Source organism: Simochromis diagramma, unplaced genomic scaffold, assembly GCF_900408965.1.
Source record: "Simochromis diagramma unplaced genomic scaffold, fSimDia1.1 OVJJ01000685.1, whole genome shotgun sequence".
NCBI classification, from domain to species: Eukaryota; Metazoa; Chordata; class Actinopteri; order Cichliformes; family Cichlidae; genus Simochromis; species Simochromis diagramma.
Genome location: NW_024387477.1, coordinates 14,926,443 through 14,942,357, shown reverse-complemented (window position 1 = coordinate 14,942,357; position 15,915 = coordinate 14,926,443). Strand labels below are relative to the sequence as shown.

The following is a 15,915-nucleotide window of genomic DNA, read 5'->3' as shown; positions in this document are numbered from 1 at the left end:
CTTTCTGATTTTCCAAAGCTACTCTCTCTCTTCAACACAATGTTATTTCACAAGATTGGGAGTCACTCCTGACTGGTTTTTAAATTTAAAAAGTATTTAAAATTATTACATAAAAAGTTTTAAATAAGCAAACTTGTTTCCTTGCAGAAATCTAAGAACACTAATAGGATACATGTGCTCATTTCTCTTTATGATACAAGAGCTAGTAGGTGACTATTTTTTTAGCATAAACCCTGAAGACTTGGAAAATAGCTAGCCTGGTATTGTTAAATGTCTGTCAGAAGTCCTGCTTAGGGTTCAGGAAGCGTCTTTGACAGACTAAATAATTTAAAAAGACAAAAGAAGGTAAAAAAAAAGAAGAAGTATATACTGTATTGGTAAACTGTAGAGGTGCTGGTGGGCTGATAAATTTATACTTGAGACATAGCTAGATTAGCTGTTAGCTCTTTATGCTAAACTAAGCTAGCTTGTTCATCCTAGCTCTGTTGGTGTTGTCAGATTATTTACAAATGCAGTTAATGTCATGTTTAGGATCAGTAATGTTATGTTTGGATTACAAGACATGTAATCTACTCCGAATACCTAATACAGAAAACATAATACTTTATTTAAAAAATAGATGCACACTTCAAAATTTTGAGTTCTGCAATTGTTTTCAAAAAGATTTCAGAGTGATTTTTTCATATTTAGCATTTACTGTTGGTTAAATTAGTACTACAGTTTGTAAATCTGTATAACATATTACACATCTTTTTCATAGGATTTATTATGAATGATAATAATAATATATTCAACAAAACTCACTATCTTTGTTAGACATGTCTGTTTAACTTCTCGCTAACACAAATCTCTAGTCAGCCAACATGGCAGCAACTCAGTGCATTTAGAAATGTAGACATGGTCACGATGACCTGCTCAAGTTCAACCTGAGCATCAGAACGGACAAGAAAAGTGATTTTAAGTGACTCTGAATGTGTCATGGTTGTTGTTGCTGGGCGGGCTAGTCTGAGCAATTTCAGAAACTGCCGGTCTACTGGGATTTTCCCAGACATCTCTAGGTTTTTTACAGAAAATGGTCCAAAAAAGGGAAAATATCCAGTGAGCAGCAGTTCTCTGGGAGAAAGTGCATTGTTGATGTCAGAGGTCAGTGGAGATTGACCAGACTGCTTCAACAAATCATGCAGAAGAGCATCATTTACCTATATACTTAATGCCATTTGAAAATTAATGTATATGATTATCTTTTCTGGTATCCACAAGCGTGTCCATGTTATTGCAAGACAATATTTTTACGTTACTTGTCTGAAAAACAAATACTATGTGTGTCCCCTGCAGGATCAAGAGGGACAGAGTGTGTCTCGGGTCCGAGTGACCAGCAGGAGCAGCCCTCAAAAAGTGGAGCGAGTTTCTGGTTTGGTGGCTCGTTCTCATGTCGACGTGCCAAAGGTGAGTTACGCAAAGCAAAGATTTGCTTCCATGGACTGTCATGAACTCAACTTTTGCTCAATGATCCCATTAAACGTCAGAAAGACGATACTGTGACGCTGATGATGTGATGCTTACAAAATTTCCACGACAGTTATTGAGCTTTTTATTATGGTAATACTGAACACCGTGGTTAATAGTATATCATAAAACACTTAAAGGCCTAAAATATGTGGTCATATAATTCACCATGCTGAGGATCTCACTGTAGCTACGGGCTGGTTTTAAAAAGATTTAAATAAGTAATTTAAGACTGTGCAATATATGCTGTCCCTGAATCAGCGTTTTCTTAGTCACTCGTTATTCACTATGATAGTTCTTTTTTTCCACACAGTTTAATGTCAGACTACCGTACTTCAGTACTTCAGTCAATGTAGTCATTGGTTTCTTGTCCACAGTCTCTAAGTTTGGACTATCCCTAACCTGACAACATTTGACTCCTGGAGAACGTTCACTGGTTCCCGAAAGCCATCTTTAATTGCTCTGCTTAGTCCTTCATTTTCTAGACAGTACGGTGAGAGGTGAAACTTCTCCCACCAGAGAAAGATTTGCTCTGGTGTCTTCTTAACCAATATCAGTTGTTGACCTCTTGGTATACATGCAACTTTTACTGTAACAAGTGAGCATGTCTTGACAAAAGTTACAAAATGCATTGATTTATCATATAGGCTGACTATAAACAGGGTTATTTTTTTAACTTTTTTTGCTGCATGAGTATGACTCAACCTTGGATGTCAGTCGTTCTTATGAGTTAACAAAAGTGCAGCACATGTTGTCAGATAGATAGACAAAAGCCCAAAGTACTATTTGTTTAACTAGCTTGCTATGAGGTAAAAGGCAAATACCGCCCTCATGTCTGTCTATTAGATGTGAAGTTTACTCTGGTTTCGGACTAGAAACAGTGGGAAAAAACTGGCTTCGCTTGTCAAAATGTCACAAAATCCATATTACCAACATGTATAAATTTCTCTTTGTTTGATCTCCAAGTGAAAAAAAATGTAAAAACTACATTGTGTGGATTATGATTTTTGTTTGGATAGAAAAAATTAAATGTGCTGTTTTCAGTCCTGCTAAAAGAAGCTAATTACCTGGCACCTCTTGTTTTATTGTGCTGTAACTTTTGGCAAGACAGCAGATAAGCTTCTTGCCAAAGTGATACCAAAATGATGCTTCTCCAAATGCCAAGCGGTCTCTTTAAAGGATTGTAGCTCATCTGATGCTTACACGAGCAACATGCTCAGTCCTCATCTTTCATGTGAGAGATATGTCTCAGTAGGCTGCCATGTTCTTCAGTGCTTTTAAAGGCCGCCGTGTTCACACGCATTTCCCCATTACAGCACGGCCAGAGGCACATGGCAGCACAGTGGCTGCAGGCGTTGGCTTTTGAGCTGAGCCCAGAACTAGTGCAGTAGGTGTGTGTGTGTGTGTGTGGGTGTGTGGGTGTATGTGAGGGGGGCGTTTGGATTAGTGGACTTGGACCGGGTAAAAGATGAGGTGATGTAGGCTGTGGCTGCGAGCACATGGATTCATTGTGCTTGTATGATAATGCCTGCATAATAAAACAGTGACAGCACAGGTTGATTCTGGTATGGATAATATGGAGCTGGCTGCGTATGTGTGTGTGTGTGTGTGTGAGACTCCCTCTTTCACATGAAGGAGGGAGATGAGGAGGCGCAGGGGAAGGGAGGGACTGTAAGGGAGAGAATGGGGGTGTAAAGAGAAAGCTATAGTGGGGGAGGCTGGAGAGAGACAGCAAGGCGGCTGAGAGGCGAGGGCCGGTGCAGTGCAGAGCTGGAACGGACACCCAGAGCTCAGCCTTCCGCGGGTTGCCATGGAAACCACATTCCTCCCCCGCCTGCATCCCTACAGACTGCTCTGACTCTCTTTCTCTCTATATCTATCTCTCCCCTCGCTCTTCTCTATGTTTTATCCCGTCTTTTTCATTCCTCTTTTAATTTGCGTCTTTGTTTTCTTTCTCCTCTCTCCCTCCATCTCGCTCTCTTCTGCTGTCACGCCGTACATGCTTTGAGCACATTCGTGATGATGCACACTCAGCAAGCACAGTGATTTCAGAAGCGTTGCACTCTGTGGCAAGGTGGATGGGTAATTACACAGTTTATTTTGCATTCCCATGCACTCACGGATGCATAAGCACTTTGTTGTTTTCTCAGCATCTCTCTGTTTTTCTTCTCTCTATTTTTACTTCCCCTTCTGTTCAGCACCATGCTTCAGTAATGCCCCCTCTAGTCATCGCATTTCTGCCCACACACAGGGCACCTTAGCTCGGTTTCTCCTCTGTTACGGCATCTGCAGTGGACCTCAACCACCTTCATCACATTTTATCAGCTACTTTCACCTGATCCTATAACCTCCTACTTGAACCAACCCCCCCTTTTCTTATTGCTCTTTTTCCTGCCTCTTCTTTATGCGTGTACGAAATCTGCATAAACACTGTTCCTTATCCTTGCAGCTCTGATAAAATCTCTCACTCTCCTCTTTTCCTGTCTCCTTCATTTATCTCCATGTGTATGCTTCTCTCTCTCATTATTCCATCAGTTGGAGTTTCATGTGTGTGGTGGAGCAGCTGTTCTCTGCCACTAAGGCCTATTAATAGGAGTCTTAGGCATGTAGCCTCAGTTTTCTGCTTCTGAAATGCTGGGAGAGCATTGTGGCGAATCTAAATGATCTCACTCATTTGAATTAGACTGACTGACTTGCTGTCTTCTCACCCTGTGCGAATTACTTGCCTCCCATCAACACATCACCTGTCAGTGAAATATATATCTCACATATTCTTCTATAATCTGGGAATTCCTTTCAGTGGATGTAATGATACCCGAGAGACTTGTTTCTTCATCCCCTATTACAGTTGGTTAAGGCTACAGTACAAGATCTTATTATGTGTTGATTGGGAGCTGCCTCTTTAAGACTGCCTCACTACCGATTGTCCTTTTATGGTGCTAAATCCGGTCAGGTGACGAAGGAGCAGTTACACAGCTTCTCTGAGAAATGCCTAGAAATGACTGAAAAGTTCAATAGATGGTCCGTGCAGTGGTTGGGAGGGGGGGTTGTAATGCTCGTTATGATAGCGTGTGTTTGTTACAGGGTGTCCAGGTGGGTTCATGTAATAAGAGAGCTGTGAAGGCTGCTGCTGAGCTGATTGTGTCGGGGGTGCCGAAAGCTGAAATGAAGCATCTCTGTTCAAAAAGCAAATTATGTGCTCCTCCCGTGTGTCATAACTCAAGCAGAGGGTCAGAGGTCGCAGTCTTAGTTTTAGCCATAAATCACCTAATGCTGTTTGCCTGAACACAATATTAACAAGGATTTTCTTACACACTCTGGACACATTTAATTCAGTTCAATTCAATTTTATTTATATAGCACCAGTTCACAGCAACAGTTGCCTCAAGGTGCTTTATATTGTAAGGTAAAGAATAAGCAAGCACTTGGCAACAGTGGGAAGGAAAAACTCCCGTTTAACAGGAAGAAACCTCCGGCAGAACCAGGCTGAGGGAGGGGAGGCCATCTGCTGCAAACATACTCTTTGCAAAAGCTGCATTTAATCCAGGGCAATGGTATTTGATTACACTATATTCACTAATGCGTCCGTTATCCTCCATTTATAAACTTTAAACAATCAGTACAGACAGTGCTTTATCCATCAAGACATTTCTTGCCCAGTACAATTTAATTCATGCAAAATCATTTTCCTGTATTAATTCTGTATTCTGTACTGAACTGTACAGAAAAGCAGCTCTTAAATTGTATTTATGGAACTGAAACAGTTTCCTTTTCTTTGAGGTACTAAGATTTGTCTGCATATGTGAACTGGTCACACCTGTTCATGTGTTTGTATGTGGACGATTACCAATCTGTGGTTATTCTTTTCTTGTCCTGCCCATACCTACCTTTATATATGTATGTATAAAGGTAGCTTCTTACTGCACACCCCATGATTGCACTGCCTGGTAAATGCAGTGTGGACAGTTTATAAGAGAGACAGGAGAGAGGGGCTTTAGGAAAGGATGCTTGCAACATGTGATCTGTCATGTGTGGTGTGATCGATATGCTTACATTGGTCTTCCAGGCTGCTGCTTCAAAGCCCCGCCTCGCCGCTCTAATTCAATTCAGCGGCATATGTGGCTGCACATCCTACGATGTAACTCATACAGTGGTTTCCAGCATCTGTTTAAAAATGCCTCTTTTTGCTCTTTGCTTGAAAATGAAAATCTCTGCAGGTTAGAGTGAGAGGATATCATTATAATGAAGTGAGTTACTCTTGCATGTAATTAAGTGAGCCTGAGCCTGCTGTGTGTGCCTCCTGGTAGGGCTGCAACACAACCCAGTTTGCCCTCAAAGTCCTGCTCAGTTTAACGGGAAGGTTGCACGGATAGGCATTTATATATGTCAGATTTTCAATATGGCAATATGGTGTCTATCAACACACTTAAAAGGCTTCTTGCTTTAATGTATATATGCACTGTAACATGCAGACTATGTATAAATATACCCTCTCCCCCATGCAGACACACCCAGCTCTGTTCCCCGTCACATTTCATTAATAATGCATGTATACAGGGCTTTAATGGCGACACTGTAACATTCCCTCTCAGTTCACTAAAAAAACCCTTCACCCTCAGTGTCAGGATGTTTTGTATCTAGCTGTGATCAGCCCACGAGTTCACAAGCATTTAAAATGGCTCACAAGCAGTCCTATCGCATTACTGAAAATATAACTGCCACAGATACATGAAAGCCATATAGTGGGGTTTTTTTTCCGCTCACACATTCTCACTCTCAATCTCTTCCTCCACCCACTTGAAAGCCCGAGCGTGTAATCGTGTTGGTTTCGTACACATGTGTTGATGTCATCATTGTGAACATGAAATAATTCCCCTATGGTTCTTATACGAGGCATCAGGAGTGCACTTTTTCCCTCGCCGTGCTTATTTTTGACCCAGTCCTGCACACGCGCAGGACTTGCCATTAAAATAATGCAACAGCGGTGCCGCTTTGAAACGAAAGAACGCTTTAAAGTAATGCAGCGTGATTCGAATGCATCCTCTGCTGAGAGCCATGATATTGAGGAGGAAAGGGATTTTCATCTCCTGCACCTACTTCCACTGCAAGAGTATTTACAGATGTGTGCTGTGACACAGAGCCCGAGGTTGACAATTACTAGCACAAGAAAGCTGTTCAGGCTGCAGCTGAACTAAGGATGACCGTGGAGATGACCAGTGATCAGAATGACAGGGGTGCTCATTGCAAGTTGGATTTCAGCTGCATTGGTCTGATGAAAACGTGGATTAGACTCAGAATTTGCGGATCAGAGGCTGAGTACTGCATTGGCAGATTGCAGACTATGACTTCCTGACCTTTTTCTCTTTAAAATATTAAGAGGAAAAAAACCACACACACACACAATGTTTTATTGTGTTTTGATTAGGGAAGAAGTGCCTTTTCACTCAAGGCAGGAAGCAGCGAGATTTGGGTGCTGCGGTCCCTTTAAGAGCAGCTACTGAAGCGCTCAGTCCTGTTGGTGCTGCTGCTGCTGCTGATGGCGGCGCTGCAAGTTGATTGGCTGTGGCTGTCAGGGCTGAGGTGCTAGAGGGATGCTGCTACATATCTCCCCCTCCCCACCCCCTCCGTCCCTTCCTGCTTCCCTCTCTCTCTTTCTCTCTTGCTCTATATCTCTCTCTCACTATCTCGCTCTTGCTAGCTCACATCCCTCTGAATAATCCACATCTAGGGCAAGCTGGCTGAGAGGCAATCCAGTGCTCAGCTCCTCTCTGCAGGCTGAGAAAAGAGACAGAGAGCGAAAGACAACGATTTTCAACGCAGGAGGGAAAAAAAAAGCCGTGAGATTTTGACAAGAACAGGAAGATACCAAGAATTAACTGAAGATTTTCATCTGCGGATATCATTTATTTATACATATTGTTTATATATCTATATATATATATTTGTACACACGCATATAGATATTTATATATATATACATTTATCCTTGTACATATCTGTATCTGTGCTTGTCTGTTTATATTAATATTTTTATATGTATTTGTGTGTGTAAATATATATGATATATAAACAAAAAATATCTATATATCTATGAATTTATATGCGTATCACTGTGAACCAAGAGAAGCAAGAGGAAATTTCTATCATCAGGGCTGGTCTCTGATTGTGTGGCGGTATACAATATTTTAAATATTTCCTTTGATCTTCAACGTCAAGAGGACAAAGACTACGTGCCCATTTTGTATTTTTGTTTTCCTGTCGCTGCTTCCCATCCCTCTCAGTCCGTTTTTTTTTTCTGCGTCCGCAAGGAATAAACTGGAGAGTGACAGGATTTGACGAAAAGGGAAAATCTGTAGAAATTCCTGTGATTAGTGTTATTTCCATCGGCATTAGCGCTCTGTGAGCCGATCACAGCGTGCTGTGTGAGATCTGAGGAGGCAGCAGAGACAGAGTGCCACGCCGCTCATCTCAGCGTCAGCCCAGCCAGCACAGCCAGCATGCACAAACACCACCACTGCTGCAAGTGCCCAGAATGTTATGAGGTGACCCGTATGGCTGCCCTGCGTAGGATGGACGCCCCGTCGTATGGAGGAGACTGGCAGGCCGAGCCCTATGGATACCCACCTGGGTATGGTGGAGGCCAGACCTTACCCCCTCCAGCCTCAGGGGGAGGTGGAAGCATGGGAGGAGGAGGGGGCACTTTAGGGAGAAGTAAGGGCAAGGTTATGTCTGGTGGGGGCCCTGGAGGCCCCAACCCAAAGGGCCAATCCAAGGGTGGCCCCAAAGTAAATGGCAACAACTCCAGTGGACAAGGAGGATGGTGGCCCGAGTGCACCTGCACCAACCGGGAGTGGTATGACCAGGTAACTCCTCTTCCTCACTCTGTTACATAGCTCAGGCTCGTGGGACCTGACGAGGGAGATCAGAGGGGCTGTTGCCATAGTAAAACAGAAATGATCATGTGCCAGCTGAAGCTGTCGGTTTAAGGAAGAGAATTCAGATTTAGTATTCTTCTCAAGCCCTCTCTTTCCTAATTGTCGCTTGTGTATTTCGCATTGTAGAGCAGAATAGAGCTGATCTAGCTTCACGGCACATGCATGTAGATGATCTTCATTTTTGGATTGGGCGCAGATGACTAATGCTTATAGGTTTAACACACCAAGTGTGTGTGTCGTCAAAGGCTTATGCTGATGCAGTTACCACAGGCCAAAGAAATGGTGCATTTTCATTCATGGAAGGAGCACCGAGAGGCAGTTTGCAATTATTGTGAATTAGCCCTCTAGTCGGTAACCCTGACATTACAAGCTGACTCAAAGAAATTAGATGTAAAAAACAGATTTTGTCTAATTAGCTTAGAGTGGAGGAAGGGATGATGAAATCCATCTCTGATGCCAGTCCCTGTATTTTTTGCAGGCCATTGTGCTTCAAAGCATCACAATAGACTGTGTTGTGTAATACAAACAGAGAATGAGACGCAATCTAAATGCTGCCTGTTTTATGTGTCGCACAGTGTGAATGAAACTGCCTCTTTACATGTGCACCATTTTGTGTCTGTTGCCTCCATTTATTTACATGTATTTGTAAATCACAGTTGATGGAAGGTCAGAATAGCTTCAGGAGCACAGGCTTTAATTAAGGAAGGTGCATGTATGTGAGCATGAGATTGAGCTTGGGTGGGGGAAGGGTTGCTCGGTGAGCATGAGATTCAAGGAATGGATCTTGCTGTGCATAAGTATGTGCCTGTGCAGTCCTGTGTTTGCGGCAAGTGAAGCCACTGCATTGTTTGTATTTCACCCCCTGTTGTGTCTGAGCCTGGTTTTGGAAGAAGAATAGGAAGAAGTGAGGAAGGTGAGAAGAAAATGGAGGCTGAAATTTCAGCAGCACAGTGGAGAAAGCTCCTCCTGAGCTGAGCCCTCGTATGAGCTGCAACCTGGTTGATATTAGCAGATTACTACGTGGAGGAGAGGCTTTAGCTTTGAGGAGGCGAAAAAAAGAAAATGGACATTCTCTCTGTCTTGTTCATGATCCATTTAAATCTATTCCATTACAGCCACATCCAGATCAGTCATGCGTATTTCATGTTTCACACATTTGAAAGCTCAAAGCAGATGTGATTATGTAAGCATTTATTCCTTACATGGAGAATTTTACTCTCCGTCAGTGTTACCCCTTGGTTTTCCAGCGTATTTGTTCAATATTCAACTTACAACAGGAGCAAATTAGCATCTGCTTGATGAAAAATCTCTTTCGACTGCATCGTGATTCATGTAGTGATCTTATCCTGTTGAAACAGCACCATTAATGGATAAACCCCTCAGTCGAATCCTGGCTTGTGCTATCCTTTCGAAGGATCCCTGCTCTCTCGTTCTGTCGTGTGAATACATACCAGCATAAAAACTCTGCAAAAAAGCGTATCCAACCCGGCATTCATGGCTTGAGTATACGAGTGTCTACATTTCTTACATTTCTTCACTGGAATAAAAATTGCGGATAATGAGTCAGGGAATGGGGCATGCAGCGGGGGTTAGTGGGGTAAAAATGCAAAGGTTAAAAAAAGAGAGAAATAAGCCAATAAATGCAGGCAGCAGCCCTGAAGAAGGGGGAGGGGATTATGTAAGAGGAGGCAGTTGGTGGTGCTGTCAGAGAGAGAAGCAGGAGAGGCACTGACACTGTGGACAAGCATCTGTCCCTCCATCTCCTAAAACAGGCATGTGAATGGCCTACATATATGCGCTTCCCATCCCATGAACGAGCTATAGCACGGCATGGGTAGAAATGCACACCCACCATAACCCCCGCCCTCCTGGCCCTCCTCACCGTTGCTCATCCTAGCTAGGGAAAAGTGAACGTTCCCCCTCCCCCACTACCTATAACACAGCCAGAGAGAGCAGGGCAGTAACACACACGCCCAACATCCTTGTAGCTTATAGCTTTCATAACAACTCATGTTTTGGGCATGCTAGCATAAAAAGTAATAACCTTGCACAGTCATTGAGAATTGTATGAGCTGGCTTTTTATAGCTGGATCATTGACATTTTTAAATGGCTCCTGTAGCCATGAACATTTCATGCATATGTGAGGAAATTATCAGGCAACCCCACCTCTGTCATCTATTTAGGGAATGATTGTGTTGCTTTTGTCATGAGCTTGCTAGTTTAATTATGGATGATTTCTGCTGGGATTATAAGAACATTCTTTAAAACAAGAGCTTTTGAATTTAAATCTGAGAAAAATAGAGACCTCAGTCTACTGGGAGCATCAGTCAGAAAGCTCCTTCTTCCCCCTGCGGGCTTCAATCTGTCTTTGTGTGTTCTCCAACTCCGTGGCTATGATTAGCTTTAAATATTAATTGGATTTTACTTTATTTATTAGCATCAAGATTTAGTCCAGAACGCTTTGCCAGACCTGTTGTTTATAACATGTCTCTGTAGTGGTTGTGGCATTTTAAATGAATGCACAGACGTGGTGGGCGTTCCATGCCAAACACTCCCATAGGTGATTACGACTTGGGAGCTTTCAGGCCTCAATCTGAAATTTGTGCATGTGTGCGTTCGTGCGTCTTTTTACAGTCGCATTGATTTATCGCTATCATTGGTTTCTACATCTGTCTGATGAGATTTTGTTCAGTCTGATTTGATTTGCCATTATTGTGACAGCAACCCAGAGAGCATTAACGGATGGGATTTGCGTGTGCTCCACGTCCAGAGGTCTTGAGCTGGATCCTCTAACTGTGATCTCGAAAGGCTTAGTCTAAGGCTTGGAATTTTCCTCATCAGATCAAGGAGGGGTTTATCTATGAGCTTGTCTAAGAAAAAGAAAAGCAGTGTGTAATCTGGATGAAACAGCATTCGCTATGTCCATGTGTTTCCTTAGAAATTTGGTGTGAATGTTAATGCATGATGGATGGCATTTTTCATCATTGCACCTGCAGGAGATGTTATCGTCTCCAGCCCAGTTTTATACAAAATTAACACACAGCTGTTCTTAAAAGTTGTGACGTTTTGCAATTATTTGCTTATAATTTAAACTATATATTTCATTAGAAGTTAGTACAAAGGTAACATGAATTTCAAACTGCAGCACTTTCTTTTGTCTGGTTTTATTTTAAATGCAAACTTATTTTCAGTATGATGCAAGAAGCAAATTTATAAAGGTTGAGGTTGAGACAACTCTAGAAGGTGAATAATAGCAGTCTACAGAGCCATGTTGCTCTAGCATGTGATAACAATGTCTGACATTGTCTTGGTAAAATAAGGATGGCTGGATGGTAGCATTAGATGCTCTAATGCTGGTATATATTGTTCTTCATTAAAGGTGCCTTAAAGGATATGGAAACTACTCCAGCTTTTAGCCCTAATGCCCCCCATTACCAGTACTGATTTTCGAAATGTTTACTGATCAAAAGCGTTCACTCTTTTCTCCATCATCCATCATCCACAAAACAAATTTCACATTTTAATTCAGCTTTTTTCTACTATTGGAAAAAGAATGCCATCCGTAAGAGAAAAAAATCAGATACTTTTCTTAAAGTAATGGATTAATAACCTAAAATTTCAAGTTATTTTCTCAATTTCATATTATTATGTCTAATGCTTGAGTTATGTTGAGACCCCCAACTCAAAATTCTTATCTAATAACCTGAAATTTTATTACCCATGATGCAGCTGTTTATAAATATGTTGCTGGTATCAAATTCAAACCAAAGATATACATTTTTCAGAAAACAACAAAATTGATCATTTTTTATCTCTTATCATCTACTACTTTCAAATAAATATAGGGTTTAAATGTTTGAGAATCATTCTATTTTTATTTACACTTTACACAACGCCCCAAATCTTTTTGAAAAAGGTTTGCAGTAGAAGTAGTTTTGCATCTTTCTTGGTCTGATATCTGAGTCTGAAACACAGATTCCTAACCTAGTAAGAAAAAGTGCCATCATCAACTTTGGATGACTTCATTCAAGTCTGTATCTATTTTTTATTGTTTTCCAGGTTTTAACATTTGTGTTCTGTGTTTTATTCCAAGCTTTATTATGTTTTATAGTTTAAACCCTTATGAATCAGTATCATGTACCGATAAAACTATAAAAGCCCACTTATTTGCTTGTCTGCTGCCACCCTACAGTGTCAGTGCTTTTAGACATCGCTCTTTAGCGTCAGTGTTGAATTAACATTTCATCTGAAGACCTTTCGTTCCTAGCCTGTTCCTCCCTCTCTCCCACACTCACCCCAAGCAGCATTTTAAATTTAGTAGGAGGCAGAAACAGGCAGATATAGTGTACTGGTAATTACTCTCTGAAATCTTTCAATGTGTAGCTCAGGTCCTGTGTTCATTTTAACCTTGTGAAGCGTTTCGGAACCTGCTGTAAACAAGGGCTCAGTTTCGGTTGTTTTTTTTTGTTTTTTTTAATGCGTTTGCTTTTCATTGTAACGTCACACAATTGGAGTCACAGCTTGCATTTTTCAGGAAAAAGTTTAGAGTTATCAGGATGTATGTGATCTGATCTTTTTGTAAGTCTTAACTATGGACTAACGCGCTAAATGAAGAACGCTTACACAGTTTCTGTCTCGACTGTATCGAGTAATTACTTAAAGTCCAAGCTGGAAAAGTAAGTGAACCCAAAAGCTCAGCTGTTGAATGAGATGAGATTGGCGGTGTGGCTTAAAAGAATTGGGTTTTGGCTTAGCCACAACCTAAATTAGACAAATATTCACAGCCTAGAACATTTCTCATACGTTTTGGCACTACAGTTTTTTCTGATTTAAAAAAAAAAACACGAGTAGATGTCAACCAGAACCTAACCTAAACCCTGAGACTATTTGTTGCTATCGGTGTGGTAGTCATTAAGATTCAGGCAGCTGCAACAGCTACACAAGTGTTTCTATACCTCAGTGTTCATCATAAATCTACATGCCTACAAATGGAGCAAATTCAGAGCTCTTGCTACTCTCCCTAGTGTGGGCGTCCTGCAAAGATCACACCAAGAGCACAACATGCAAGCGTGAAAGCGGTGAAAAAGAACCCGAGAGTAACGTTAAAACACCTGCAGAAATGCCTACAACTTTATATTTGTTTATGTGTCCACTACAAGAAAAAAAACACCTGGACTTACAGGAGAGGGGGCACCATGGTTTGGGGCTGTTTTGCTAACTCAGAGACTCAGAGACAACGACCAACACAAGGAAACACACAAAGAAGAAAATTCATGTTTTAAAATAACAAAAATCGGTTATTTTAACCTAATGGAGACTGGCATGACCTGAGCAAGGCTGTTCAATCAGGCATCCCTGAAATACAGATGAGCAGAAAAATGTTTGTAGGAAGGAGATTCTCACTCACTCATGAGTTAAGTGAAAATTAAATCACATATTTGGAGTAATCAATGTAGAAGGTTTCAAAACCTTTTTCCTCAAACTGATTTGCCTGCTTTAATCATGCAGGAGGTGAAATGTTTTACATTTTCCTACCCAAATTACTGCATTACAGCGATCAGTTCAGTGCAAGTGAACGCGTATATTAAACCATCTAGCCAAACCGAAAAATATGAAATCAACATGAGATATGAAAGATTTAGTGCTTCCTATTGGCTGAGTTTATTTTCAAATAAGATCACATTTAAAATGTGGTACTCGCCAATCTGTATCTGTTGTCTGACATCATTGCTATGCTTCATATATTTTTATAGTTTTCTAGGGAGCTAAATGAAGAATTCTGTGCTTCCGCAGACCAAAAGGTAGATTAACTACAGCAAAAACAATGCAAACAAAAAGCGCCAGCATTGGCAGATAGCTAAATTGTTAATTTAACTATTAGTATTGACTGATTTTTCTCAACTGTATTTTTTTATATTTCTATTTGTTTTGCAATCAATTAAAAAAAAAACACTAGAATTTCCTACAAAGTAAAGACTCAAGAAGCAGAACAAAGAAATTGCTTCTTCATAATCTCGGAACTGCTACGATTTTCCAACATATTAAGGCACTGCGTGACATTGCTCAAGGATGTTATTGTGTGTTATCATCCAGTATATTGAAAACTGCGATACAAACGTGCAAATTCAGCATTCCAGGTCCACGATTTGTTGCACCAAGCTTTTCACTTTGTTGCACATTTCAAGGAGCAGCAGCTGCTGCCTCTTAGCGGTGTTTTAGTGTCTTAATATTTCACCCTGGCATGCTCACTTGGCAGCTTGACAACATAGGATAGGAGAAAAAAATGTGGATGAACATGTTTCTGCTACTGAAATGGTGCATAGATGTTTGGTTACTATTCTTTTGTACTTGCAGCTGTGGTAATTGACAGTTTACACTGATCTTTCCACTGGATTAAAAACGCTGCTACAGGCTGTAACAGACAGACTGTTTCATATAACTATATACACATAGACTATAAGCACACACCCCCAACCTTTTCCCAAAAACACAGTGTTCTGTACCCATGCGATGTGAGGGTAAAGAGAGAACAGTGAACCATGGGAAATGCACTACATTACAAGTGAAACAAGGCGTACTGCAATATTTATGTGCACTTTGACAAAAGTTAGCTTTTTTTTTATGCTGTTAAAGAGGGTAAGCACAGAGCGTCGGAGAAATGGCTAGTCAGACATTGACGTCAGCAAATTGTGGAGACTTCGACAAGCCAGCCACCATTATAGGAGCTGAAGACCTGTGATATAGCGCGGCTATACCTGTGACCCAAAAGCTGAACTGTGTTTAATCCCACCTCCTACACCTCTCTTAAAAGCCTCTACTCGGTTGTTGTTTTTTTCTTTTTTCCCCCGTTTGCTGCGTTACCAAGCTGAATCAGCTCGTACTCTTTCAACATGGAGGTTCTGTGTGAAACGCTGGAATCAGAGAAATTTCTTGTGTCTTCTGCCAACACAGATTTAAGCTCATCAAGTGGTTTACTCATTAGCGCAACCCCTCTACAGCTATGTGATGTATGTAGAGGCTTTTAGTGTAGCGTTACAGGTGCAGTAGCCCGAAGCGGCAGATCCTGTGTGTGGAGGTGTGCGTCCTGCTGGAAGCCGAGGCTGTCGTGCCCCTGTGATCCATATGGTCATTGTCAGAGGCCCTGCCAGGGCTCAGCCCCGTATCAGCTCGCCCATTCCCCTCTCTGGCACTCGCTGCCAGCTGGGGAGGAGAGCAGAAGAGAAAAGAGAAGGGAGGGGAGTGCTATTTGTTTGTTTGCTTGCCTGTTTTGTTTTATTTAAGGGGTTTTTGCTGATCACAGTAGAGACTGGCCTAGAAATGCGACTGTGCTGCGCTGTGCAGGGCAGACTGGACGTCTGAATCAGCGATGGAGCGAGGGATGCGGGCCTTTTGATGGAATGAGATTTTGGTGATCCTGTACCCCTGTAGTTGTTTATTAAAAGAATCAAACGTTGTGATAGATCGTATGTACAG

The 15,915-nt window shown here is 41.5% G+C and overlaps 1 protein-coding gene across 15 annotated transcripts in view; it reads left to right on the top strand.

The window, feature by feature from the left end:
• dlg3 (discs, large homolog 3 (Drosophila)) overlaps positions 1 to 15,915 on the top strand; it is a 79,348-nt gene that overhangs the window by 15,229 nt on the left and 48,204 nt on the right. For 4 of the 15 annotated variants that reach the window (XM_040016308.1, XM_040016306.1, XM_040016305.1 and 1 more), the window contains exon 1: positions 7,009 to 8,369. In XM_040016308.1, coding sequence (XP_039872242.1) covers positions 8,004 to 8,369 — 366 coding nt within the window. In that variant the 5' untranslated portion in view covers positions 7,009 to 8,003. Of the gene's footprint in view, positions 1 to 1,335; positions 1,447 to 6,993; positions 8,370 to 15,915 lie in introns of those variants that run through there. The other 11 variants (XM_040016299.1, XM_040016301.1, XM_040016293.1 and 8 more) reach the window with 5 other exon arrangements.